Here is a 27,775-nt window from a genome sequence, read left to right on the forward strand (position 1 = left end):
CAAAGAAGCCATGTGACTTGTCAAAGATCCCCAACAGCAAGTGGCAGACTGGGGATCAGAGCCAGACCCCGAGGCCCCTCTGACATACCACCCGGCCCGAGGCCAGGGGCCCAGCACGCCCCGCCCAGAGTGCTCACCTGTACTCTGCGTCTCTAGCAGCTTGTGCATGGAGCTGTAGGGCCCTGCTGGGATGTTGAGGCTGGTGAGGGTGGGCGGCCCAGAGGCGGCGGCCACCTCTACGAGTGCCTTCTCCTTCAGCAACTCGGCTGGAGGACTGCCGTGCACAGTGGGGTACACCTTCCCACTGCCCACAGTCCTGCCCGAGGCCTCAGAGGGTGACCTGGGAGGGGGCGCCTGGCAGCGGACTGGCTCCAAGTGGCAGTCGGCGTGGTAGAAGCTGTGCACAGACTCAGCGCCCCCGGGGGGACCCGCGGAGAGGGCAGGTGTGGAGGGCGGTGGCAGCATGAGCCGGCGGGACCCGTTGGCCTCCCTGTCCTGGATCTCCGGGCTGGACCGGTGGACCCTCAGCGTCCCATTACCCAGGTGGTAGTGGTGGTGATGGTGGTGGTGGTGGTGGACCAGGTGGTGGACGGATGGGCGGCGGTGGGAGCGAGAGCAGCTGCCGCCGGGCTGGGGCTCCTGGCCCCCGCGGCTCGCTGGGCTGCTCAGCAGCCCGACCCGCACACCCACCGCCCGGGAGACCCGGGCCAGCCTGCAGGCTGCTTTGCGGAGGATGTACACCAGGTACTTGAGCAGCTCCTCGTAGCAGCTGCCGGGCTCCGAGAAGCTGGCCAGGGTGCTGGCGTTGGACAGGAAACGCACACGCTGCTCCCGCATCAGCTGACTTTCCCGCTGCTTGGTCTCTGAGAACTGCGTGGCAATCACCACCAGGCAGAGGTTGATCATGAAGAACGAGCCCACCTGTTGGGGTGGGGACAGCAAGAGGAGACGTCCTGAAGCAGAGCGGAGCATGCTGCCACTCCCATGTATAGAGCACTTCTGGTGTGCCCAGCGCTGGACTTAATTATTTTCCAAGCGTTATTTCATTTCATCCTCATGACAGTCCCAGGAGGTGGCATTATTATAATCTCCATCTGACAGGTGAGGAAATTGTGGCTCAGAGAGGTTGAGGAATTTGTTCAGGATCACTCAGCTAATGCAGAGCAAAACTAAGGCTTGAACCAAGCGCTACGTAATTCCAAGGAATTGCTAATCACGATCCTATCCTGCAAGGATATCTCCCAGACTCCCTCCTCTTAAACACACCTGTTCCTGAGACTGAGTATCCCTCCCCAATTCCCACTAGGAGGAGAGAATATGTGGAAATGAATGCAGTCCTGTGGACATGGGGTTTTCAAGTTGGATTGACCTTTGAGATCTTGGCAAAAACAATGTTCATGAGACTCCTGCTTCTGGTCCCAATTCTAATTGTGTGACTTTGGGTACGACCCTTAACCTTGGGGCTTCAGCATCCCCTGTAACCACAGGGACCACTGACCTGGCCTGCACCTCTCCTGCCTGGGTCTCTCCCATCCCCCAGCCAGGTACGGAGCTGAGCCCTCGACCCTGGGTACTAGCCACGCTGCCACTCTCACTTGCCCACACTTCTCCATTCCCCATCGCAAAGCCTCAGTTTCCCCAGGACCCTAAGTCTAGCTGTTGCTTGAACAATCCAGAATGAAGGAAATGAATATTTATGGTGACAAAGCAAGGTTTTTTCCTCCTAGCTGATGTCCTAGTAATTATGATAATTAGCTTCACTAGTGTGATTCCAGGGAGCTGCTTGGAAGGATTTTTCAGGGGGTGTGTGGGAGTGTGGAAACTAGGGCCTCTTACCTCTCTGTCTGCTCCTTCCCCCTCCCTGGGCCAGGCCTCGACTCCCTGATGGTGATGGCTGGGGACAGGCAAGGGCCTCCAGCCAGGCTATGCCCTGAGCTTGGCCCCTCGGGAAAGCTGCGGGGGCAGGAGCGGAGGCCTCAAGGACGTGCTTTCCTCGGGGCCCACGCTCTGTTTCTGTCTGGCTGGCTCCACAGGAGCTGCCCATCCTGTCTCCCCTTCCTCTGGCATTTGTCCTAGGTCCTGAGACTATCTCAATCCTTTCTCTCAATACCTGTCCCCCATCTGGCTGTCCCTGGCCTCCTGGTGACATGGAAGAAGGGCTGGACTTGGAGCCAGCAGCCTGGGGTCCAGCCACACCTTGCTGTGTGACCTTGGCCAAGCAACCAAGCCCCCTGAGCTGAGTGTTCTCCTTTACATGACGGGGCCACAGTCGTGCATGAGGGTTACACAGGCAGTGGATGCTATAGCACCCAGTCAGTGGTGGCACCCACCCAGGGAAATGAGTCAACAGCATACGCCAAGCACATGCTAGGGCAGTTAAACAAGGAAACATGAGTTTGGTTTCCTCATCGACAAAATGGAGATGATAACAGGATTTTGGTGAGGATTAATGCACCAGTCCATAAAAAGTGGTTGAGCAGGAGCTGGTACATAGTCAGTGCTCAATAAATATAACTACAAATGGTGGCAATGAAATCATTAACTATGAGTGGTTGTGATAAAAACTACTAAATCTTGCTACATTGCCTCCATCTTCTGCCCTCATTAAGTCTTGGAATTTCCTAAGCTGGAAGGAACAAGAGATTTAAGCAGTGTTTCTCAACGCCGAGGGTTGAGAATTTGGGGTGAGATCATTTTGTTTGCAAGACTGTCATTTCAGCATGTTTAACATTCCTCTTCATCCCCATCCCACCCTACCCCCAACAAGAAAAGGCCAGTAATGGTCCCCTCGTTCCTCTTAAAAACAACACCTACCCTTTGCCATTCCAGATGCCCCCAAAGGGAGGCAGCATCACCCTGGATTGAGAACTACCCATTTTTGCTGATGAAGAAATAGAGGTTCAGGGTAGAGCTGGGGTGATGTGAGCAATGACTTTGCCCCAAATAGTAGTAAGTGATAGGGAGGGACCTTGACCTTGGATTTCCTCCTGTGTCCTCCTTTGGTATCCTGTCTGTTACAGGACAGTTGCTCTCCCTGCCTGTATCTCCATGGGACTTGTCCTGAGTTTGGGAACTTCAGACTAAGGAGACCTTCTCTCTCTGGACATTCCCCCATTTCCCCAGGATCCCCGGATCCCCACCAGGTAGGGCCCAAGGAGTCACTCACGATGATGAGGAGGATGAAGTAGATGAAGTTGTAGAAGGAGTGAGCATCCATCACAAAGTACATGATGTCGACCCAGCCCTCCAGCGTGATGACCTGGGGAAGACGGAGAGGGGGAGGCTGGCTCTGGGCCCATTGAAGCCTCCAGAGTCTCCCGCAGAGGCCCAGCCCTCACCCCAACCCTGAGAACAACCAGTCCAAGCCTGGACTCTGTCCTGGGCGGGGAGGTGAGGCTCGGGCCCTGGGCAGCTGCAATAGGCTGCGCCACCTGGAAGATGGCGATCCAGGCGTAGCCAATGTTGTCGAAGTTGATGGCGCCCTTGAAGGGGTTGTGCTCCCCCGCAGAGCAGTTGGTGTAGTACTGGTTCCAGTTGACACAGGTGGTGTTGCTGGAGCTGTTGTAGGCCTCATAATCCAGAGCGCAGGGCGGGCCGCCGCCCCCCTCCCCGCGCAGCGTGGGCACGCTCCTGCAGGACCGCATGCCGTTCTCGCGCGGCTGGGAGCAGATGAAGGGGCTCTCGTCCTCGTTCTCGGTCTGGTAATAGCGCTCCAGGTCCACGCTCAGGGGGCTGCGGGGGCGGGGCGGGGGACAGGATGAGGCTGGGGAGCGGGGTCCTCCAGGGAGTGGGCCCGGGGAGAGGGCTGGGGCGAGTGGGCCGAGGGTGCAGCCTGAGCAGGGCAGGAGAGCCGAGAGTCAAGGGCAGGTACAGGGCAGGAGCAGGTACGCGTGGGCGTGTGAGGACTGAGCCTGACACCCTGAGGTAGGGGTATTGGGAGGCTCTGTCCTCCGGCAGCAGTTTTCAAACTTGGCTGCACATTAGAACCACTGCAGGGGCTTTAAAAAAAATCCCTACACCAGGGCTGAACCCCAAATCAACTAAATCAGCATCTCTGGAGGGGGCACCCAGACATTAACAGTTTTGAAAGCTCCCAGGTGACTGCACTGCATAGCCCCGTTGTAAAGCCAGTGTCCCCAAGGGGAGGGGGGTGAACAGCCGCAGCAAGCGAGGGTCAGAGGGAGGCCCCCCCCCCGTCGCTCCCACATCCTGCCCACCCCACCTGCCACTCACAGGCTGAAATTCTCAGGCAGGAAACATCGGTTGCGGAGCAGCCCTGCCCAGAGCTGGACGCCAACGATGCCGAAGATGAAGAAGACAAAGAAGCAGAGCAGCAGGACGTTGCCCAGCATGGGCAGCGTGTCCAGCAGCAGCGTGACGAGGATCCGCATGCCTGTGGGGCAGAAGCCACGCTGGGGTGCCAGGCTGGCCGGGCTAGGCTGGCTGCCAAGGGCCCCGGCGTTCTCCCGGAGGGGCCCAGCGGGGACTTTGAGGCTGAGGTGGCCCAGCGCAAGCTGGAGGGGAGACCAACAAATTCCTCTAGCTCCCCAGTCAGCCCCTGCAGCCAACTCTAACCCACTCTCCCTCTTGGCCTCCTCACTTTAACCAGTGCACGAACCCACCCAGGGCAAGCCAGTGGAACTATGGCTCCAACGCATCCTCGAGCACCGTTTCCCAAGTGGATGTTATCACACCCAACTTACGCAGGAGGAGTTCGAGGCTCAGAGAATAACATGACTTGCCCAGGGTCACACAGCTGCTAAATGAAGGAGCCAGGATGGGGACCCAAGCTTTCTGCTTCCAAATCTCGCCCCCTAACACACATATTCACACTCTTACCCCTCCCACTTCCTTCTCTGGCCAGACACAGTCATTTGACTCTTCTAAGATATTGCCACCAGGGTCATTGGGGAAACTGAGGCAAAGAATGCCAGGAAGGAGGCTGGCAGGTGGGCGTCTGAGCCCCATGCCCCAAGTCTGTTTCAACCATCCCTGCGTGGTCCAGATCCCAAAATCAGGACCTGAAAAGACAATGCTGTCTTCTCATGAGTCCATCAATAAACAGCCCCCTCCACGGGAAAAGACAAGCTGCCCCCTGCAAGCCCAAGCTGTTAGGGATGCTTTCCTTCCTCCCGACTTCAAGTCCAGGCTCAACCCGACTACTAGGTCTGAACCGGCAGCATGTCCACCAAGCCCCCATCAAGCAGGCAACCCCCTAGCGGCTGGTTTTAACCCCCAAGATGCCCCCCTGTGCCCCCATGCCCCCTCCAGGGAAGAAGCTTCTAAGCAGCAGCTAATTAACACTCTGGGTGACTCCCGCAGCCTGGCCCACCCGCCTCTAGCCCAGCCTCCCTGGTCTTCCCCTCCTCCCACCCTATCCCCCTGGGCTCCTCTGTGCTCCAACTGAGATCAATTCCTCAGGGTTTGCATTAAGGGAATTACATTGGTGGCTAGACAGAGGCCTATAAATCTGCCAGCCATCACCTGGGGTGGGAGAGGAGGAGAAGGCATGCCCCCCTTGCTTGGAGTTCCTGTTAATACCAGCACACCCGAACACCCGGAGCACACGCTGGACAGCCCTGCCCACCCGGAGGCAGCCGCATCTCATGCACAGCCCAGGGCACCGCTTTCCCAGCCAGGTACACACCCAGGCACATAGCCCCAGAAACATACACCCACGCCCCACTCCTAGGACCACAGCAGGGACCATCTGCAGCCTGCAGGTCGAGGCGCTGCAAGGGGGCCTGAGCAAGGGTGGGGGGCAGGATGGAGGGGGAGCTAGAGCTGCCAGCGCTCCGCTGGCTCGGGAAACCAATGCAGTTTAATCTAGATAATGGTCCCCCGCAGTTGCTGCAATGTGTTGGAGGACGGGAACGATGAGGGGGCACAGCAGGGATGGTGAGGCAGGGAGTGGCCTTGTCTTGCGAGAGGTCATGTTTGGTGTGGACAGTGTGGTCTCACCAATGAGATCCAGACTGAGTGACACAGAGGCTTTTCTGGCTAGAAAGGGCCATCAATCAGCACCTGCCATTCATTCTTGCTGGTCTGCCAGCTGTCCCCAACCTGCACCCACCCTGCACCCCTATGCCACAGGGGGAGTGGTCATCTGGCTAAAAGGAAGAGACCAGCTGAAATGGTTCTGACCCTGACCCCAAACCAGGGGTGGCGGTCTTCCCAGCCCCCCGATGGAATCCTTCTCCGAGGGGTGTCTGCCTCGGGGGGCCAGGCCGTGGCGCCTGTGAGATTTCTACCTTTCCTTGGGTCTCTGTCCAGGGGCTGAGGGGACACTCACTGGGCACTCGGTTAATGGCCCTGAGCGGCCGCAGCACACGGACTGTCCTGACAGCTGAGAAGCTGACGTTCTGCAGGTCCAGCGAATACTCCAGCATCCTGCAGGGAGGGGCCCAGAGGGAGGCCCTGTGAGTGGGCGGCCTGAGGCCGCGAGGTCGGAAGAGGTCGTGAGGATCCTGCCGTCAGTGGCAGCACAACCTCTGACCCCCCTGGGGATCCTGAAGATCTGGGTCTGTCTGGGGGGCAAGGAAACCCCGAGCCAAGGAGAGACTCCCCCTCAGAGGTCAGAGGCAGAACCGGGAGGGGGTGTGGAGGGAGGGGTCGTGGAATTCAGGGGACACGAGGCAGAAGGCCACAGGCAGGACAACCTGGGGCCCTGCGTGGTGAGCGGGAGGAAAGCAGGGGCTGTGACTGGGCGGGGATGGGGTGGGGGCCTCGCTCCCGTGCTCTCCCACCCCAGCCCTGCCCTCACCCCGCAATGACGATGAAGAAGTCAAGCCGGTTCCAAGTGTCTCCCAGGTAACACTTTTTCCCAAAGATGCCCAAGGCCACCATCTTCACCACCATCTCCACAGCGAAGAAGGCAAAGATGAAGTCATCAAAGGCCTAACGTGGGGATGAGAGGCTGCTGAAGCTGAGAAGGAGGTGGGGTGCAGCCCCAGGCCCCCGGCCCTACCCTCCAGCCCCCACACGCACCTGCAGGATCCGGCAGCGCTGGGAGTCGCAGGCAAGATCCTCACAGGGCCGGAACATGCCCAGGGTCACACAGTTGAGAAGGATGACCAACATGCTAATGCGCTCGAACCAGGTACGGGGCAGTCAAGGAGACAGCTGGCCAGCTGAACCTGTCCCCACCACGCCCATCCCATCCCCGAGACGACTGGCAGGTGCCAGGTGTGATGGGAGGGCCCTGGGCAGCACATCAGACCAGTCCCCATGCCCAGGCCCACCTCAGTGGACCCACCTCCCTGGGCCTAGCCTTCTCATCTGTAAAGTAGGAAAAGCCACAAACACCCTGCCTATTTGCACAAGCCATTTGGAGGATAAAATCGATCATGCTTGTGGAAATGCCAGACACCAAGAGTTTGCTGCTGAATCTGAATCCTATCCCCAACCCCCCACAGGAGAGATGTGAGAAGCAAATGAGATAATGTATGTGAATGTGTTACACAAACCTAAAGTCGGATTATGCTCGCCTTACAGTTTACCAAGCACTTTCACACAATGCCACATTTGTGCTCACAACAGTCCTGTAAAGTAGCCAGGGTAGGAAATTTCATTCCCCAGAACCCAAGGAAACTGAGGCCCAGAGAGCCAGGCATGTACTGAAGGTCATGTGAGATACCCGGGTGAGCCTGAGGTTTCATGCTCGTGATCTAAGACGCTCTCCTCTGCACACCACAGCCGTTCAGGCGTGCAGGGAAGGGGCCAGGAAGAGGGGGACAAGAAACAATAAGACAGTCCACAGCTGTAGGCCCCCTTCAGCGGCTGCCTTTTCCATACCACCAGCCCCCTGGGCTCTCAGAGCCCCCAGACAGCCTCTAGACACATCCAACCAAGCATTTAAGAAATGCAGCCCCACCACGTGCTAGACACTGCGCCGGCACAGCCCCCAGCCCTTATGGAGGAGGCAGCACCCCTCAAGCAGCCCAAGTGGGGTGGACAGCACCCCCATGCAGCCCATCCCATCAGCACACTTTCTTGTGGCTTCCAGCAAAGCCCTACCCAGACTGGCAGAAACAGACTCTGTTCTAGACCCTGGGTTTTTCCAGGGGATTCTGTAAAGGGACTCACTTTCAGCCCCTCAGCAGGAGTGCAAACAAAATGGCTTCTGCTTCTTAGAACGTTCCAGGCACCAGAGTCAGAGGTAAGTAACCAAACACCCCACTTTCCTCAAGGGAAAATATCTGTTACGAGAGGTGGGGGAGAACAAAGAGGCTAGAAATAAACAGAGAGTGGGGTTGGGGGAAAGGAGGAATTGGAGGGGAAGGGTCATGGCAGACCAAGGCTTGACCCACCATGCCAGACTCAGGAGGAGGTGGATGTGGGCCCCAGGAGATGGAAACTTCCTGTCTTGACCCCCTCCTGGAACAAGTAGACTTTGGCTAGGCGGGAGACCAGCCAGGCCCAGCCATTCCCCATCTCTGTCCTGAATTTTAGACCATGTTCACTTCCCAGAAGCCCACGGTTCCTCAGTTCCCTCACAGCCTCCCTATCCCCCTCCTCTCTCCCCCATACCCTTTTCTCTTGTACTCATGTCCCTCTCCACTGCCTCTCCCTGGTACTCTACATGTCCCGAAGCACTGCAATTTCCCTAACCTCTGCCTCTTACAAGAATGACAAAAAAAAAAAGAATGGAAGTAGAGAATAAAAAGAATGCCATGCTTCCATGGAGCTGGTTCACTGAGTGAAGAGGGAACCCAGTGGGTCCCTCCCCAGAACAAGGGTCAGCCGGGGGTCACCGAGAAAAGAAGGGGACAGGGAGGGAGTTCCCTTGGGACCATCAGCTGAAGAGGGAGGAATCAGCTAGCCCTCTCTCTCCTCTGGGGGGGAAGGAGGGGTCTGGCAGGAGCCCATGCAAACAGATACCCCTACGTGAAGGAAGATGGTGGTTCTCCTGGGAAGAGGGGTTGCAGGAAGAACTCCGGTGGCACCTGTTTGGACCCTCCAATGGCAGAGATTCCACTGTGTTACAGTCATCTGTTCACTTGTCTCATTGCCTGTGCTGGGCTGTGGGATCCTGGCCAGAGGGGCACACTGATACATCTCTAGGTCCCCTACAGAGCTGACAGCAGCGCCTGGCATGTACCAGATGATCAACACATGAGACAGCTGAATGAGTCAATCAACCAATCAGTCAATCTCGCTACCTAGAAGCCAGATGTGGGGCTCTCCATTCATGTTTCCCTTCCTTGTTTGCCTTGATGATGATGAATTGATTGTGACCCTGGGGTGGGGGGCAGAAGTGACACAATTAAGGAGCTGTCCTTTCTGATTCTGCCTTACACATGCTCAGACTGGGGCCTCTTATGCCAATCTTCCTCCAAATAACCCCACCCCAGCTCTTCACCACAGACGCCCCATCTCAAGGCCCCTTGGCAATTCCACTTACTCCCAGGTATGTCCTACCCATTCTCCACTTCTCCCCTGTCACTACAGGTGAACAGGGAAGAGACCAAGGCACAGGAAAATCTGGGGCAACATGAATAGAGGAATCTTATTCATGGGAATTGGGATCTTTCACCCTTCTCAGGGTGGGGCTCGTTTCCCTGGGAACAGGGCCGTATGTCACTCTGTGATGTTCCTCTGTTGCCATGGCAACAAAAGGATGTGTCACCAGGTGGTGTGGATTTGTTGCCATGGTAATTAAAGGGACCCCTCACACAAGAACTCCCCTTACCCAGCTGCTGTCTTGTCCTCATGCAGGGAAGGGGATGGAAGGGGACCCACAGGTTATCAGGTTGGGAGAACCATGTGACAAATCCCCATGGCAACCAAGGGAACGGGGGACACTGGTTGCCATAGTGACTATGAGAGACCTGTGCAGTCACATGTCTACTGTTGCTATGGTGACTGTCCAGGCTGGAGTAGATCCCAAAGGGGGAGGGGATTAGGAGAGGGAGGATCTTTCTTCTCCCCACAACCCACCATCAAAAGCAGAGAGAAAGGAAATGGCAGGAAGAGGAACCCACTTCCATCCCTCCTCCTCTTTTCCCTCCTGGGAGAGAGAACTAGAGCATGTTATCTCCACTCGGAGTCCTCACCGTGTGGCTTTAGCTAGAGCCCTTGCCTAGCCCAGCAGCTAGACGGGTGAGGAGGCAGGGAGAAGAGGGAGGAGGGCTGGGCCCGCAGGGGCCTAGGGGCTCCGGCTGGAACTGCGAAGGGAAGTGGGCCCACCAGCTGCCCCATTCCCCAGCAGCAGCCGGGACACCTAAGAGCAAGGCACCCTGAGGAGGAAATGGGCCTGAGCCCAGGGAGCCCGGCCTCCTAGTAAGGGCGGGGGCCTCTCCTCTCACCCATCCCTGGGAGAGGCTGACGTCCACTGGATTCGGCCAGTCCAGGGGGTGGGATACGGGCACTCAGTGGCACGCCTCATGCTGAGAAGGCTGAAAGGGGGATTCCCCTAGCGGAGCCCCCACTCCACAAGCCTGTGGTTCCCCACCCGCTCCAGCGTGTGGGTGTGTGGGGAGAGAGGTTTCCAGCTGAACTGAAGCTGCAGCCCGCAGAAAGGCAGCCAGCCCCACCCAGAGCCAGAGACGGGAGGCGCAGAGACGCAGGAGAGACGGCCGCTGGAATCTTCGGGAGGGGAAATAGGCCAGAAATCGGATTCGAATGTCTGTGACTCTGTGTGTGTGTGTGCGCGCATGTCTGCGTGTGTGAGCAGTTGTGTCTGTCGCCATCCTGGCTGAGGCAGGCAGGGCGGGGTGAGATCTGGGGCGGGAGCAGGCGAGGGGTGAGGGGGGGCTGTGCGGTGGGGGTAGTCCCAGGAATGGCTCCAACTGGCACTGTGGGTGACGGGGAGTCCCCCAACAGTGCAGTGGAGCAGAGTGGGTGGGAAGGAGTGTGAGTGACCCAGAAGGAAGGGGGACCTGGGGCAGAGGGCACTGGGGGATGCTCAGTCCCCACCCCACATCGTCCAATCCCCCAGCCCCAGCCCTGCTCGCCAGATCCCCCTCTAGAGAGCCTTGGGTTTGAAAATGGGAGAAGGGAATTGGTGAGGAGACAGGAAGCGCCCTCCCCCCATTTCCTCCGAGGGCCAAAATGGAGATTCCTCCCTAGGTAAGAAAAACAGTCAGACTTGGAGCACTAGGACAGTGGCAAGGAAGGCTCCAGAAATTCCCGACACCCCCTCCCCTCTAGATGCACACACTCAGACACGCACAGTGACGCACAGTCACACTCACACTCACTTCTGGAAGCCATTAGGGCTCCTGCCATTCAGGCCTCCCCCTTCTCCCCACACTCCTGGCAGACTCCCCTCTCCCCCTCTGCCCCCCCCCCCCGCCCCCCCTCTCAGCATCCCAAATGCCAGCCTGTGATTTCCAAATGAGAAAAAGCTGTGCTGGGCTCCGAGCTTGGAGAAACTCCTACACAAACTTCCAGATGTGACACAACAGCCAGACAGGGAATGCTCAGGGTCTCCTTCCCGGGAGGGAAAGCACACTCCCTCACACTCGAAGAGACACATGCTGCCAAGTCCAACACACCGTCTCCCCTAAGGCCTGGGAGGAGGGGGGCCTTTCTCATTCCCAGGTGGCTGAACACGAGGCCTCCCTGGTCTCTCCCCAATACCAAAACCCACACTTCCGAGCCTTCTTCCTTTTGCTGCTGTCCTCCTCCTCTCCAAAACACACACACACACACACACACACACTACTTCCCACCTGGATCTATAGATCTCCTCAGCTCCTCTCTAGGAAACTTGGTCTCTTAAAAAGCCTAAGAGAGGAGGGGGTGGAGAAGACTGAAGAAACCTAAAAGAGTAGCATGCCCAAAAGAGTCTAACTAGCTTCAGAAACCGTGTAGCGTGTGTGTGTGTGCGTGTGTGAGGGTCCCCATGTCCCTCAGGCTCAGAGGTGGACAGAGGAATCTTGTGGAGCCAAGGGAGGCTTCACAGACACCCAAAGGAGAAAAAGGAAAAGACTGAGGCCCAAGAGTCAGTTCAGAGCTTCTGACAGCAAAAATGGAGGTTTCCCTTGAAACCTGGGTGGGATGACAGTGTTGGTGGGGGACACAGCTTAGGCAGCCCCTCTGCCAAGAAATTGTTCTCAGTCCATCCTCAGCCAACCCAGGCTTGGCTGCCTGTCCCAGACCCAGGGATTCGGATGCCCCACACCCCGGACTGCTGCTCCCCAGCGGCAGGCCTGCCTCCCCAAGGCCACATGAGCTCTGGGCTCCCACATCCCCTCCCTCACTCCAGCCTTCTCCACTCACCCCTCCAGAACCCCTCAAGGTAGGAGTCTCCCCCCAGGCCCTCTTCCAGCACCTGGAGAGAGGTCAGGTGGGGAGCGACATCAGCCAAGAGGTGGGTCTTGGTGGAGGGGGAGGAAGGCCTCTCTACCTCTGCTGGGACCCCCAAGAGGGAGAGGAAGTGCTGATACTTTTTCCCATTCATGGAGAAGATGGGTGGTCAGGGGGAGAGAGGAGGGATACTCAGAGCCCATCCTTGTGAGGGACATTCGTTCTCCATCTCCGCCATGGAGAAATGGGCCCGGGGGGTGAGGGACACCTAGAGCCTGAGGTGTGCCCACTCAGCAGGTCCGCAGACCACCAAGACTCCCACCTTTCTCTGCAGCTCAGAAAGACAGGAAGAAGGGGCAGGTGATAGGGAGAGGGGAGCTTCCCAAAGACCCACTGGAGAGGATGGGGGGGGTACCCAAATACTCCCCTCCCCCCGCCCTGCTCTGCGCACTAGAGGCAGCAGAGCTGCAGAGGGTGAGGGCAGCACTAAGCTTCCCCCTTCCCCAGAGCAGAGTCCCGTCTGGGATCTCAGGGGCTGTGGGGGTTGGGGGGAGGGGGAGCGGGTCTCCCCGCTGGGTCCCAAAGAGCTTCTGAGCTGAGTGAAAGCTGCCAGGAGACCTCGGATGGCAGCTCACCAACCCCCTTTCTTTCCAGCAGTGGCGGGACCCACCCGGGAGCTGGGAGCCCGGGAGCCTGGCATTAGTGAAGCAGTGCTTTGTGCGAGGGGCTGGGGTGGGGAGGGGCCATAGGGGTGTGGGGCCAAGGAGGCTGAGGTTTCCCCTGACACTCCAAACTGGGCAGAAGATGGGAGATAATGCTGAACCCATCTCCCTGGAACCTCGGGTTTACATCCCCCAAGTCCATCAGTGGAGTATACACTGGGGTGCTGAAAGTAAGACTTTCTTAGCAAACCCGTTCAGTGCCTCACTGTCCCCCAAAATACTTTTGGAGGTCTGAGGTCTCCCATACCTGCTCTGAGAGCAGAGGGGAACACTCCTTATTCGGGAAAGGGGAGGGGTAACTTGGCCCTGCTTAATCCCATCCCCCACTTGCCACAGCTCTTGTCATAGTCTTTCCCTCCACAAGACAAAAATCCAGCACAAAACTCCCCAACCCCACCTTATGCACCCCGCATCGAATAAAGAATTGAGGTGGGGGAGGGATTCTGGGCATTGAACCCTAGCTGAAAGGGGCTCGACTGCTGCTCTGGGGGCAGATAACTCCCCCTCCACCACATCTTGTTCTCATTCTGCGCCCCTGACATCAGCCGCCGCCGGAATCTCCTTGTTGTGCCTCCAACCCACAAAGGGGGTGGGGGGAAGAGGACCTGGTCCCCGCCCCCCAACATCTCCCTCTGGGTCAGTAAAAACCTCAGCCTCAAGGACCAGGTTGGGGGATTGGGCCCCAGAATCTGCCGCAAACTTTAGGGTGGGGGCAGCGCAGAAACCCAGGAGATGGCGGCCCCCCCTCCCGGGTCCCCGCGGCTTCCTCTCTACCTCCCGCCCCAAAGTCAAGCTGGAAGCCAAGCCCAGCTCGCGAACCGGCCGCCGGCGGGAGGAATAGAGCTTCCAGTCTCCCGAAGCTGCCCACATCTGGAGGACGACGACCCTTCCCTGCCCACATCTGGAGGGCATCCGGCTGCCAGCCTGCGGAGCCCTTTCCCGGCCTGGATGCCAACCGCCCGAGGAGGACGGAGGTGTGCGAACCCAGGTGAGGCTCGCCTGGGGCACCGGCCTGACCTGCCCCGCTTCCCGCTCTCGTTCTGACCGCCCCCCTCTCCTCCTTAGCGCCCCCCTCTCATCGACCCACCCTCCAGGATTCCTTCTTGGACTCACCTGGCCGTGGTCCCCTCCGGTGGCGCGGCCCGCCCCCCTCCGGGCCCCCCAGCCCGGCCGTCGAGCCCCGAAGGATATGGGTTACAGACTGTGCGGAGACACCAGCTCCGCGGGCGGCTGTCCTGGCTCAAGTAGAAGAAAACCACGGGGGCCAGCGCCGGGTACGGCAGCCCCTCCGCCTCGGAGTCCGCGCTGCCCGGGTCCTTTTCCGCCGAGCCCGGCCCGGGCCGGCCGCCCGCCCCCGACAGGTCGTTGAGCCGCAGGAAGCTCCGGGGCTGTCCCGACTCCTCGGCGCCCGCTCCATCCTCCTCCTCGTCCATCCTCTGACCGGCCGGGGCCCGGGGCGATCCGGAGAGGGGCGAGCGGCGCCCCTCGGAGGAGGTGTCCTCACGCGACCGGGGGCTCCCAGCGGGGGCGCATCTGGGGGGCTCTAGGGCGCAGGCTGAGCCCCCGGGAGGGCCAGTTCAGCCCAGCTCCCCCCGCACGCAGGGGCATGCTGCCCGCCGGCCGCCGGGCCGCAGGGGAGCCCCGCCCGGCGCGAGTCCCGCTTCCCCGGGGCCCCTGGGGCCCCCGGGGGCCCCCGGGCCAGGAGGTCGGCTCCCCCTCACTTTGTTCCGGCTTCTTCTCTTCGCGCCAGGTTCCGGTCGCCGGGGTCGGCGCTACCGTCAGCGAAGCGGCCCCGGGAGGGGGAGAAAGAGGGGCACCCGGCAGAGGGCGGGGGGCCCGGGGAGGGGCGTCCCCTCTTCCCGCCGTGCAGCTGGAGCGGGATCTAAGGGGTCAGCGTCGTCCCCGCACCGCGCCGGCGGCGGCGGGGGAGGGGAGGAGGGCTCTCCTTGGGGGCGCGTTTGGAAGGGGTGGGGGCGGCTCCTTCCTCCGCCCCGCGGTGGGCGCTCGGTCCGGAGGGGAGGGGGACGGTGGGGGGCCGTCCCGGGCGGGGGTGGAGGCGGGGGTGCCGCCGCCGCAGCCGCCGCGGTCGGTGGCTGCCGCTGCCGTAGCTGTCGCCGGCGCCACTGCCTCCTCCTCCGGCCGAGCCGCGGAGCGAGCGAGCGAAAGCGGCGGCGAGGCGCCCGGCGCACACCACAGCTGGATCCCTCACTCCAACTTCAAGCCTCGGCCCCGCCTCCCCCAGCCAGCCTCGTGGCCAATCGCCGCGCGCCGCCGGCTCCGAGCCGCGCGCTCATTGGCCGGCCGCCGTGGCAGAGCGGGCGGGGGCGCGGGGGGGAGAGAGCCGCAGCTGGAATTCGGTTCCCACCCCGCAGACCAGGACCTCCCCTCTCCCCTCCCCTTACCCCGGGTCCGCTCCCGAAGGCCGGAGCCAATCACACGGCTGCCCAGACCGAACCCACTTTTCTATTGGCCGCTGGGGTCTCCGGGACTCCCCGGGAGGGAGCCCCCGGGAAACTGGATTCCGCACGGGCTGCCGGGGGAGCACCGACCCGGCATCCTTTGTCCACGACCCCCGAGCGGGACTGCGGCCGGAGGGCGGGGCTCCGCGCTGGGCGAGCCTGCAGAAGGGAGGGGGGGCCCGGGAGGGACGGCTGTGACCCGAGTCCCCGCGCGAAAGCTCGGGTCTTCACCTGGATAATCGCCCACCCCGGAGTAGAGCGTGGGAGCGGGACTGGGGGAGGAGGCGTGGCCGGACGCCCTGGGGGTGGGGCTTCAGGCTGAGGGGGGCGGGTCTTGGGCAAGAAGGCGGCGGCAGGGAGAGGCTACAGCATGGTCTGGGCGTGGTTTTCTACCAACCTCCGGGGCGAGTTGGTCCAGCTTCTAGGTCCTGCTTCTGCGGCTTTGACCCTAACCTCCTAACCCTAACCGGCTGCCCTGTCCCGCGTCGACGCTCCCGAGCTCCATTCCCTCTGCCTCTAGGGGTCCTTGGGGAGTGTGAACCCCACTCAGGGCTTCGTGCTTGCACACGTGGCCCACCGCAGAATCAAGATCCGGAGGTGCAGCGGCGGGGCAGGGGGGCTCCCCTGCGAAGGGACCTTCGGCGGCCTCCCGGGTGTGCGAGCGGGTAGAAGTACAGAGCTCGGCTTTACCACCACCAACCCCCACTCCAGGCCTCAGTTCCCCCCTCCCCAGTTCCAGTACGGCTTAGGGGGAGGTGGCTGTGGGACAGGAGCTTCCTGGGGCTGCTCCTCGTTTACAGTTCCGCCCTACCGGGGTCCGGTGCTCGCGGGTCTGTGGCTTCCCGATGGCACACACACGCGCAGACCCCGGCCCTCGCCCCGCCACACCTCCCCGAGTCCCGGTCCCGCGGCTTCGTCAGCTGCGGCCCCCTCGCAAAGGCGCCCCCTGGGGAGACTGCGGGTACCCCGGAGCTGAGCGTCACTTGGGTAGTATTAGACGTCGGGAAGCAGTTCCCCAGCCTCTGCGGGAGGTAGGCACAGCGGACCTGAGAGGGCCGGCCGCCTCTCCAGAGACTTCGGGGCACTTACGCCACTGCGGAGAAGCAGAGGGATGGAGCAAAGGACCTCCGACACCCCCCGACTCCCCGGCTTCCTTCGCTCGCCCAAGGCTGTGCCACCTACATAGTTCCAGCGCGGCCTCCCGCTTTGCTGGGGGCGTCCTGGCACCCACCCCGGGCCGGGGGCGAAGGGGTGCGGAGGGCGAAGCGGCTGCTGAGCCTCAGCCTCCCGGGTTGCCCTTTCGCCGAATCCGGGCTCAGAGTTGTGCAAATGAGGCCGGCTCATTTGCATTTCATGCTAATGAGCAGATCCCCTAAGACAGTGCCTTCTCTCCTGCTTTCATTCCGAGAGAGGGAGCGTGCAGTGCAGTGCAGGAGTGTTGAACTCGGGGCGGTCTTCCGGGAAAGGGGGGGACTATTTATGGCGCTCTCCGCGTGTCTGACGCCTTCCCTGCCGCCTGCCCCCACTCTGCCCCGTCAACCTGCCGTTCAGGGCCAGGGTCGTGAGACCCCCAGACTGAGCCCCAGAGGCAGCGACTCTCATCACTCTCTATTTGGAAAGGGGGAAATGAGGCCAGAGAGGTATACACGGCCTAATGGTCAGGTCCCCTACCGGCCAGCAGCCCCACACCTAATCCATCATCCAGGCCACCTCCCGTCTCTCGGCCAACTCCGTTCTGGAACATACCCAGAAAGGAGAATGTGCCTGCACACATACACACCATCTGGATAAACTAAGACCCGCATTTACTTCCCTGGGCCCCAGGCCTGGAGGAGACCTGCCACCCGAAGCATCCTGACTCCTGTGCTGGGGCACCAGGGGATTCTGACATAGTCAGAGAGGCTCACCGTTAGCCTGAGTGGGGAGGGAGGGAGGGAGGAAGGATGCTGAGGAGGGCAGAGGAAGACGATAAACCATCCTTAACTCCTGCCCTCCAAGTCTTAGCTCATGCACCACCTCAGAGTGGCCTTCTTTCAGCAAGTGTTTCAGGGTCTAAGTGCCACAGTGCTGAGGGTAATTAGGCAGACAAAAGTCTCTGGAGCCTCACAGCACCTAGCGCAGGCTGGGGTCCTATGTTTAAGTTAGTAGTAATGCAGTGGTCCTGCAGCTCCCTCTCTAGGTTAAACATTCCCTGAGGGCAGGGACTATGTCCCTTTTGCTCACCGGGTCTAATCTAGTGTATGGCACATCGTAGATGCCTTTTTTAAAGTTTTTTTTTATTTATTTCTCCCCTCCAGTTGTCTGCTGTGTCCATTCACTGTGTGTTCTTCCATGTCTGCTTGGATTCTTGTCAGCAGCACCGGAAATCTGTGTCTCTTTTTGTTGCATCATGTAGATGCTTAATAAGTCTTTGTTGGACAAATGAATAATCTCAAGTGGGGTTGGAGGAGGGTAGGAAACTCTTCTTTGGGTCTCAGTTTCCCTACAAAGAAGTTAGCAGTGGTTGTCTAAGATCGCTTCTGGGTTGAGGGCAAACCCCAGTGTAGGCCCCACCCTGCCAGCCCCCTCCAGCTCTCTTACAGCCCATCTGGCTCCCTCAGGAGCCGAGATAATCTTCACATCTGTGATACTCTTTGCTTAGCACCGATACAGACATTATCCCATTTAGTCACCTCAACAGCCTTGGGAGGGGGATGTTTGCCCCTCCGTTTTTCCAATAAGGAAACTGAAGCTCAGAGAGATGGAATGACTTAAGTGACTGCCCAAACCTGAGGCCCTGTCTCCACCGACACAGGGGTCCTGCTGAAGTGCCATGCTGCGAGAGGGTGCTGTGGGCAGGGGTTTACCAAGCTAGACCGCAAGGGGAAAGGATGCTGCAGACTTTGAGAACCCCACAGTCTGAGCAAGACTTCTTCATGTTCAGCCTCGGCCTCCTTAGAAAATGCAAGTGCTCCCAGGAGAACCAAGCCTTTAAGGCCCTGATCCTTCCTCTGAACCAGTTTATGGGATCTCATTGCTATGAGTGTGCCTGTTACCAGGAGAGGAGAAAGAGGTGACAGAGAAGCAGAAGGAAGACTGGCTAGAGGGGTGGGGGACACCAAATGCACCCTCCTTCACAGCTGTGCCTAGGCTTCCAGTGGTCTTATCACCCTGAAGACCCCAGAGAACCAGAGGTGCTGAGTGGCCTCAGCCAGTCTCTTACCCTCTCTGGGCCTTGAATGTCTATCCCTATGAGGCCCAATGGACTTGCCTTCCAGCCTCATTCATGAGGGTCAGTGAGATAAGAGAGTCAAGAGGGCTTTCAAACTGCCCGGACAGTCCCAAAGCCAGTGCTGAGGCTGCCAAAAAGGCCACCTGTGCTTTGCCACACTCTGCCCTCCCTCCCTGCCGCACCCGGCTCCACCAAGCCAGACTTTTGCTCTCCCAGTCCTCTGACTTCCTGGCAAGGCTGAGCAGGCTCCAGCCAAAGGGGCCAGCTGACCTTGTTGGCCGGAGCCCTAATCCCCTCCAGATGGGCCGGTGGCTTACACCGGGGCCCAGCTGCCCAGACAGAGCTGCCCCAGTCCCAGTGACCATGTGCGGCTGTGTGTGGCTGTGTGTGCCTCAGTGGTCCTGGGAGTGATTCAGCTCAGTCCCCCGGCTCCTTCCTGCCCCAATCCTCTCCACTGCTGGCATCTGCCGCAAGCAGTGGCCCCATTCTGGCCTCCTCAGCTCCAGCATCGTCTTCTAGCACCCTTGGCTTGGGGCTGTGAAGGTGCCTAGGCCCCTGAAGATCCCAGAGGGTCAGCTCCTTCTGCTCCTGCCAGCCCAGCACTCCACACCTGCACGTTCCCCAAACCCCTCCCCCTGGCAGAAGCCGGATGGGGTGTCTGAGGTCTGCAAAGAGGTGGGTGCCGAGGATGAAACTCAGAGCATCTCCCAACACTGAGAGGGCAGGAGGAGGTTTCAGGAACTGCTTTCCCTGCAGCAAGAGGGACTCAGATAGATTTGGGGAAGGACTTCCTGCCCAACAGTTGCTTTACATGAAAGATAATTCTTTTCCTGGACTGGCTTGTATGAAAGCAAGGGGTTAGACAATTTGACCTCCTGCAGGGAGGCCTTGGCTCCATCCTGGGGAGGCTGGGGGCTGGACGGACCCTCCAAAAGAAATGTCTTGGCCCTGACAACGGGCAGCCTACTGACCACTGGAAGGTCAAGGAGGCGGTGGGGGTGGGGGAGCAGAAGGATCCACTAGGAGTCCCGAGAGGAAGGGGCCCTGGGGTGCTGGTTCCCAGGCCAGAGCCCCGGCCCCTCCCTCACAAGCGAGGCTGAGGCCCTGAGGTCACCGCAGGACACTGTCAGGTTTATTCCAGGATGTGTGGGTGCCCATGGGGGGGCAGCGAGGGTGACCACAGGTTCTGGGGGGCCCTGTGAGGCCAGAGTCTCTGGTGAGTTGCGAAGCGCCACTTCCCACCACGGCCCCAGGGAGTCGGCGCAATCACTGGAGCAGCAGTTTTCGTAGCTCGCAGGGCTCGGTGACCGGCAGGGAGCAGGCCTGGTTCTCACACACGTAGGCGGTGGCGCGGTCTTCCAGCCGCCGCAGGGTACTCAGAAAGGGCAGCTGGCGGGAGAGGAAGCTCGAGGGGTCTCCGTCAGCCACGATCAGCACCTGCGGCGGTGGTAGAGCAGAGGGCTCACCCGGGGGGCCCACTGAGGGGTTACTGCTCCCCAAGCCTTCAGAGCGGCGGAGGAGGAGATGCCGGGGCGCCGGGGGTGGGCGCGGGCACACATACCTTGTTAGGGACGTAGACGGAGTGTACACACTGCACCAGAGCCTTGGTGTCCTTGGCCTGGGGGCTGCCACAGATCACAATCTGGCCGGAACGGGAGGGTGGCTCCAGTGTCAGGAGGACGGAGGGGCTCCCCATCTCCTTCCACCCTACTTTCTATCCCTCAGGAGTTTCCTTTCTGTCCCCGCCCTTTCCCCGCTGGGAAAATGCCTCTAAGTAGCTCCCCAAAGCCCCTAGAGTGCAGAGGTCAGGCTGCAGAGAGGGAGTCCGAGGAAAGCTAGGAATGGGGACACAGTTCAGCATCCCCAGACTAGCTGTCATGCAGCAACCCCAGATTCAAACACACACACACTCACATAAGGATGCACAAAGTGGCAGTATCATTCACAGCGGTGGAGATACAAACACAGGGAGACACAAGCATGAGCAGACACACTAGGAGACACGCAGAGTCGTCACATATCCACATGCAGCAGACGGCTGCACAGAGGCAGATACCACATGTGCAAACACCACACGCGCGCATGCACACACACGCAGAGGCAAGCACGGAGATACACGGGCACACATGCAAACACAAGCAGACAAACCTGGAGAAGGGGACACACATAGCAGACAGGGAAATATGCACACCAGACACAGAGAGACACGCCAGCAGTCACCCAGCTGCACACACCCGGGATTAACACACACAGGTGAGCACATAACTCCACACAGTCAGGCCCAGTGACACTGATACAGAAACACACACAGAACCGAGCAGACGCTCAGTCACCAGAGACCCATATTTCGCCCCTGCCTCCTGCTCCCCATGCTCCAGAGCCCCGTGACAGGTCCTCACACAGACACCCGCCTGTGCCAGAGGCTCGTCTCCTCACACACACTCATACAAACGCCTCCACTTCCACAAAGCAGCTCTCGCGGAGACCCCAGACACACGCACACACACTCACAGATGGCCGCACACCTGCGCACACTGATACCTGCACACGTCTGAGCTCCAGGAGGTAGCCCCAGGAACGTCCACCCTGCGTCCCCAAGCCCCAGTGCGGCCCCAGCTCCTCTCTCACCCAAGGCCCCCACCTCAGTGCCCTCAACCCCACCCCACCTGCTTCAGGGTCTGCTGGTGGGCCGAGAGGGCGCGGACCATCTCCGGCAGCGCCACCGGGACCCGGCGCATGCGCTCAGAGAAGGCGGTCAACAGGCCTGCGCATTTGTCCAGCCAGTCCTTGTGGCCGGTGAAGCCGTGCAGCCGGAGCAGATTGTGGGCCGACACGGAGTTGGCGCTGGGCTCCGCGCCATCCTGGTCTGCAGGGGGCAGGCGGCAGTGAGGGAGGGGGCCCCTGGGGCCTCGCCCCGCCGCTCCCCGCCTGAGGGCTTCAGGCCAGCCCCATAGTCCCTGACACCTGCCCGTCTCACGGCCATCCTCAGGCCACGTGCCCGGGGCTGACCTGTTGGACCCAGTCTTCCCCAGCTCCCTGCTGACCCCTCCATCCTGCTACGCAGCTGCTCAAGCCAGAGTGGCGTCATCTTGGCCGTCCCTTCCCCACACTTCTAATCCATACATAAGCCCGGAGGGCTCTGCTGCCGGAATAAACCCAAATCCAACCACTTCTCCCACCTCTAACTTCCACTGTTGTCTGAGCCTTCACCAGTAACAGTCTCCTAACTGGTCTCCCCATTTCCCACACCCCGTCCCTTCTCCACCAGCTGTCAGCATGACCTTTATAAACCTAAACCAGATCAGGTCACAGCCTGTTTCAAACCCTTAAAGCCTGCCTCTCTTTGCCAGGGCAGCAAGCAGGCCATGCCCACTGGGCCCCCTCCTCTCGCCTTCTGGCCCCGCAGCCCCACTGGGCCTCTCGCGAGCTGCTCCCTCTCTCTGCTCTCCCCCATTCCCCAGTTCCTCTGCGGCCACAGGCCCCTCAAGCTCAGGCCTCAGTTTACAGGACACCAGGCAGCTTTTTGAGTTGGGCCTCTCCTGCTGTTCTTGCTCAAGGCCCTTTCATCCATTCAGCTCATATTTATTGAGCACCTACTATATGCCAGGCCTGTGTTAGGCCCTGCTCTCTAGGAGCTTACATTTGAGTGTGAAAGAGAAACCATCAGCAACTGGCCAGTGAAAACACATTAGGTATCTTCAAGTGCTACTCAAAGGACTAGCGAGTACTACTAAATACTAAGTGCTACCGAGAAAAGGAAGGCGACAGTGCGTGCACCACAGAGCTCAGGCTTCGCAGCACTCCCCACGGCTTTAACTACACGTTCGTGTGTCCATTTCTGCAGTAAACGTGGCTGCTGGTTGCTGTATCCCTACCACACTGTGAGCTTTGAGGCCTGGACCCAAGTGAGCCTGGTTCACGGGTAAATGAATGTGTACATGCCAGTCGCCGTGCCAAGCATGCTCGGGGATTAGCTAATCTGATCTTCACATCAACCCTGCGAGGTAATACCAACGTTGCGTGTGGAAAAACGGAGGCTCCGGAATATCGTGAGACCAACCCAAGGTCAGGCGGTGAACAGCGGCAAAGGTGGGATGTGATCCAAGGGGGGCCTGGGCCCGGCCCTCACCAGCTCTTTGCCAGCACACTGTGCTTAAAGGCTCCCCCAGGGAAACCCACACTCCGGGTTGGTCCAGGACAATGGGCCACGCCCCCCTCACTGACCGTCCTTCAGGCGCAGGGGCAGGCCAGCCCCCAGCTCGGCTTCACTGCAGAAGTAGCCGCCACCCTGGGAGTCCCAGAAGAGCCGGTCTTGTGTGTCCTGCAGGCGCAGAGCCCACTCGAGCCAGGCGCTCTCCTGTGATGCCTCGTACAGGTCCAGCAGCCCCCGTACCACGAAGGCGTAGTCCTCCAGGAAGCCCCAGCAGGGCGGGTTGCTGGGGGGATGGGCATTAGGGGAGGGGCTATGGACAGACCTCAGGGAGAGAGGCTTTCACAGAGGGGGCCCTTTTCATGCACGATTCCCCCCATTTCCCTAACCCTCAAAAGCTGCCCATCGGGTGGGTGCCATCAGCCAGGGATGAGCCCAGGGTGGTTAAGAGCTCTCAGTGAGCGGATGGCAGAACTGGGACTGGAGCCTGCGTGGAGGGGAGAGGGGCAGAGGTGGGGGGGGAGATGCAGGGGAGAGGTCTGCACAGCCCCCACCTGTGCTCCACAGTCCCCCCAGAGCCCGCATAGCAGGTCCGCATCAGGCGGCCGCTGGCCACGTCGAACATGTGTCGCTTCAGGAACTTGGCACCGTTGGTGGCACAGCTGACCAGCTTCTCCAGACCCAGGACAGCCCCGGTCACAGCATAACCAGACACCATTAGACCTGGGAGGAGGAAGGCCCAGTGGCCTTGAGAAGCTGGCTGGGGCCCTCCAGGTATGTCTACCCCAACCCTCCAGGTCCCAAGATGCTCTGGAGCCGTTCGGTGAGTAAGGGCGTGGGCTCCCAGCCAGGCAGAGCAGGCTTCTGCTGCCACTCACTAGCTGCGTGACCTCGGGGGGGCCACCTAAACGCTCTAAGCCTCAGACTACTGGTCTGCAAATCGAGGATGATAAACCTAACAGAGGAAGAACTACCGTGGCGCAGATGCCTGACATACAGGAGGGGTTTTATAAAAGGAAACCCTGCAAATGGGATCAGGCCTCAAACTCAGGTCCCACCGTTCCAGGCTGCCAGCATCTTGGAGTCCAGGTGTGGCCTGGGTCGATGTTTCCGGGCCTGGAGGAGCTTCTCCAGCCCCGTTTCCAGCAAGGTCTGCACGGTCTCCACTTCCAAGCCAAAGCGGGCAGCGGTCAGCTCCAGCGAATACCGGACAGTCAGCACGTTCTGGCCCTGCAGCTCCCCCTTGGGGTCCTGAGAGAAACAGCTCGTGTGTGGCGGGGGGATAGCGGTCCACTGTCCGGTCGGGCTTCAGGCTCACCTGTCCCCCGAAGTCCTCACCTGGCTGGGGCTGATGTTGCCGGCCTCCGTGAGCCCGTAGTGCTTCATGAGGAGCTGGCCTGCGGTCAGCGGCTCAGTGGCACCCACCACGGGCTCTGGGAGAAGCTGCTGCACCTCTTTGACCGTCCACACATAGAAGGCCCCCTCTTTCGGCCGCATGCCCCGCTCTGGGGGCGAATCCGCGTCCTCCGCGCTATAGAAGCCTCCAGACTGTGGGGAAGGGAGAATTGGCTGGTGCCAGCCTCTAGAGCATTGAGGGGCCCACGTCCTCCCACCCCAGACCCGCCTGCCTCCAGTGGACACACACCCGGTGGCTCAGGCTCCTGGACACATACTGCAGGATGCCTTTGGCAACATCGGAGTAGAATTCATCACCAGAGATCTGAGGGGGAGAAAAGAAAGGTCATGGGGCAGGCTGGAAATATGGGGTAGAGAGGGGCGGTCAGCATTCTATCAGGGAGGGAGGGAGAGAAGACTGGGTAGTGGGGGTATGGGAGAAATTAGCCTGAGATGAAAGGGGAGTCACAAGCCACCAGGAAGGCCTTGGGAGGGGCACCCAGGTTAGGTGGACAGGCTGCATATGGGGCCTTTGCTCGGGGTCACCTGGAAAGCCTGGGAATAGGCCACTGCGAGCTGTGCCTGGTCATAGAGCATCTTCTCGAAGTGCGGGATGTGCCACTGGCGGTCCGTGGAGTAGCGGTGAAAGCCCTGTGCCAGGACGGACCAGGGGCTGGAGGCCAATCTCAGCCTCTGCTCCCTTCCCGATGCCTCCTGATGGAGCCAACCCCCTGGGAATGCCTAGCTCCCCCCCCGCACCTGCCCGATGTGGTCCCGGATGCCCCCGTTGGCCATCATCTTCAGGGTGTGCAAGGCCATCTGCTGAGCCCGAGAGCCATCCTGGGTTAGTCGATGGCCGAGCCAGTAGGAGAACAGGAAGTTCAGGATCACTGTGGGGTGCCAAAACACAGGGGTGAGCGAATGGCTGGGAGGAGGCAGAGGTCTGGGTGGTCAGCTAGCCTTTGGCCAGGCTGGGGTGAGGACAGGCAGTCCCTGGACAGGTAGGGAGTCAGGAGGTCCATGATCAATCCAGATGACAAAAGTCATTGCCAAAGCCAGAAGCCAGAAAGTCACTGACCAGACCAGAGCCCAGAAAGTCAGGCCAAGCCAGAGTCATAGGGTCACCAGCTAGACCAAGGGTCAAGAGGTCATTATCTGGGTCAGGGTCACTGCTGAGACCTGAAGTCAGGCCTTCATTAGATGGCTAGGGAGCTGAGAGGCCACTATCAGGCTAGGGGTAAGGAGGTCACTGGCCAGTCAGGAGGACAAGAGGTTAATGATCAAGACAGAGGTCAGAAGATCATTGACCAGGACAGGTGGTGGGGGAGGGGTGGTGTGGCACTGACCCGGCGTGGGGAACTTGGGGGCCTCAGCAAAGCCGCCGTACTCCTCGTCATAGCCTTCATCCAGCTGCTGGAAGCAGCGACTGCTCATGGTGGCGGCAGAGGGTGGCAGCTGGCGGTCACCCATGCTGATCTCCGACCGGGCCAGCAGGGCTGTCGTGACCCGCTGGCTGTTTTCTAGCAGGGTGTTCTTGTTCTGTTTCCACTGTGGGAGGCAGGACAGATCTGGAGGTCAGCATGGGTTGGGGGCTCTTGTCCTCTCACCCCATCTCCTCGCTGCCTGTCCCTCCCCCCCACACACACACCTGCTCCCGTATCCTCAGCAACACTGTGCGGAAGCCAACACGGGTCAAGCCGTCGTCAGGGGGGAAGTAGGTGCCCCCCACAAAGGGCTGGAGGCCAGGAGTCAACCACACACTCATGGGCCAGCCTCCGCCACTGCTGGTGGCCTGGTGGAGAGAGGGCGGGCTGAGGGCAGGGGAAGCAGCCCCCTGTGAGCCTGCACCCTCCCTCCATGGAAAAACTGCTTACCTGCACGAAGGTCATGTACACCTTGTCCACGTCTGGCCGCTCCTCTCGGTCCACCTTCACGCTGACAAAGTCCTCGCTGAGCAGGCGGCCTATCTCCTCGTTCTGGAAGGACTCTTCCTCCATCATGTGGCACCAGTGGCAGGTGGAATACCCCACTGAAGGCAGGCCATGGAGGTGGGAAGATGGGGGGGCTCGCCAGGCTGGACTGGAGGGCCCTGACCTCTAGTTTCCTGGGAGTCCTCCAGACCCAGGGGCCCTTCCCCCACCACCCACTGTCCCACCCCCATCCCAGGAAGGTGGGTGCATTACCTGAGAGGAAAATTGGCTTGTTTTCTTTCTTGGCCTTGTCAAAGGCTTCCTGTCCCCAGGGGTACCTAGGCCCAAGGTGGGGCATCAGTCGCCAGCCCAGAGGGTCCAGGAGGGGCTGAGATGCCCGTACAAGGAGGGGCCCGAGGAGGCTCTCACCAGTCCACGGGGTTGTAGGCATGTTGCAGGAGGTACGGTGACTTCTCATTGATCAAGCGGTTGGGGGCTCTCTGGGGTGCGGACTGGGGGTAGTTGGTCCGGTTCCCCTTCCCTCCAGCAGGCATGGGCCCAGAACTACTGACCGATGCACTCCGGTCCTTGTCCCGCGAGGAGCTGCCCCTGGCATGGGGAGGTGGGGGGGGGGCTGGCAGGTGAGCCCCCGCCACCTCCCCAGGCCTCTCCCACCCCACCCAGCCCTCCCCGAAACCCCAGCCCACAGCCCAACCCACCTTTCTGAACCACGGGGGAGACCGTGGCCTTTGTGCTCCCCCTTATGTTTTTGGGGGGGTGGGGAAAGGTGGCTCATTGGGAGCTCCCTGCCAGGTTAGTCTCCCCACAACCTTCAGACCTGGCGGTGGGAAGGATGATGGCTGTGAGGTGGAGGCGGGTCATAATGGACAGAATGGTCCTTCTGAGGACAGAATGTTCTCTGCCCCTAAGGGGCCCCTTCCAGGTGGGTGGGGATGGAAGCATCTCGGGCGTCGGGCACACGACAGAGCACCAGCTACTGCTGGTGGCTAGAGAGGCCCAGAAGGCTTGGGGCTGGGGCTGGATGAGTTGAAACTGGCCACAGAGGCCTCCCTCGTTCAATATCCACCCACTGGGCACCTGTGTGGGGCCAGGTCCTGAGCCAGCCCCTGAGGACCCAGGATCAGACCGCCCTGGTCTCTGGGGGCTCAGTCTGAGAGCGAAGTGCCGCAGAGCACGCTTAAATCATTTCAGACCCACGGAACAATAAAGATGGTGCCTGACCAGCCCCGGGTGCTGTTGGAGAAGGGGCCCTTGGTCCAGCCTTGGGTTCAAGGAAGGCTTCCCGGAGATGGCATCAGAAAGGAGTCCCTGAGGAGCTTGTGCTGCAGGCTGAGGGAAGGGGAAGGGCGTGGAGGGGCAGGGGCGTTTCAGCCGAGGGCCAGGTCGCAGGAGTAGACCGGCAGGGGATGGGGGAGGCCCAGGCAGCACGGGGGCCAAGGCCCGCACGGCCGGCCTCCGGGTCCCTCCGGCGCAGGGCGCGCCGCCGCGGCCGGCTGGCCCGCTTGCCCGCTCGTACCTGCGGCTCGCAGCGAGGCCCGGCCCGGCGCGGGACGGCGGGAGGCAGCGGCACAGCCAGGTCCGCGCGCCCAGCATGGCTGCTCCGGGCCGTGGGCCGCGACGCCGTGGGCAGGAAGGGAGGACCGGAGCCTACCAGG

At 60.3% G+C, this 27,775-nt stretch overlaps 2 protein-coding genes across 27 annotated transcripts in view; both read right to left on the reverse strand.

Moving 5' to 3' along the window:
* Positions 1-14,494, reverse strand: part of CACNA1G (calcium voltage-gated channel subunit alpha1 G) — a 61,341-nt gene extending 46,847 nt beyond the window's left edge. For 24 of the 25 annotated variants that reach the window (XM_058283984.2, XM_058283970.2, XM_071210598.1 and 21 more), the window contains exons 1-7: positions 6,988-7,094; positions 6,764-6,897; positions 6,293-6,390; positions 4,234-4,393; positions 3,432-3,732; positions 3,167-3,259; positions 138-921 (exon numbers count right to left, since the gene is read on the reverse strand). In XM_058283984.2, the coding sequence (XP_058139967.2) occupies positions 138-921; positions 3,167-3,259; positions 3,432-3,732; positions 4,234-4,393; positions 6,293-6,390; positions 6,764-6,897; positions 6,988-7,080 (1,663 nt within the window). In that variant the 5' untranslated portion in view covers positions 7,081-7,094. Of the gene's footprint in view, positions 1-137; positions 922-3,166; positions 3,260-3,431; positions 3,733-4,233; positions 4,394-6,292; positions 6,391-6,763; positions 6,898-6,987; positions 7,100-14,165 lie in introns of those variants that run through there. The other variant, XM_058283960.2, reaches the window with a different exon arrangement.
* Positions 14,495-19,754: 5,260 nt separating this feature from the next.
* On the reverse strand, positions 19,755-27,775 carry SPATA20 (spermatogenesis associated 20). 2 transcript variants are annotated; one of them, XM_058283988.2, is made up of 16 exons: positions 27,637-27,775; positions 26,529-26,708; positions 26,373-26,437; positions 26,064-26,218; positions 25,838-25,981; positions 25,536-25,737; positions 24,949-25,079; positions 24,736-24,840; positions 24,440-24,514; positions 24,133-24,342; positions 23,853-24,045; positions 23,349-23,517; positions 22,869-23,080; positions 21,311-21,510; positions 20,206-20,286; positions 19,755-20,081 (listed from the first exon to the last, which is right to left on the reverse strand). In XM_058283988.2, exons 1-16 carry the CDS (start codon positions 27,711-27,713, stop codon positions 19,911-19,913), a joined length of 2,370 nt encoding a protein of 789 aa, XP_058139971.1. In that variant the 5' UTR covers positions 27,714-27,775; the 3' UTR covers positions 19,755-19,910. The 2 variants fall into 2 exon arrangements, with proteins under 2 accessions (XP_058139971.1, XP_058139970.1); XM_058283987.2 differs by lacking the exon at positions 27,637-27,775 and adding an exon at positions 26,819-26,956.

This window comes from Dasypus novemcinctus, chromosome 21, assembly GCF_030445035.2.
Source record: "Dasypus novemcinctus isolate mDasNov1 chromosome 21, mDasNov1.1.hap2, whole genome shotgun sequence".
NCBI classification, from domain to species: Eukaryota; Metazoa; Chordata; class Mammalia; order Cingulata; family Dasypodidae; genus Dasypus; species Dasypus novemcinctus.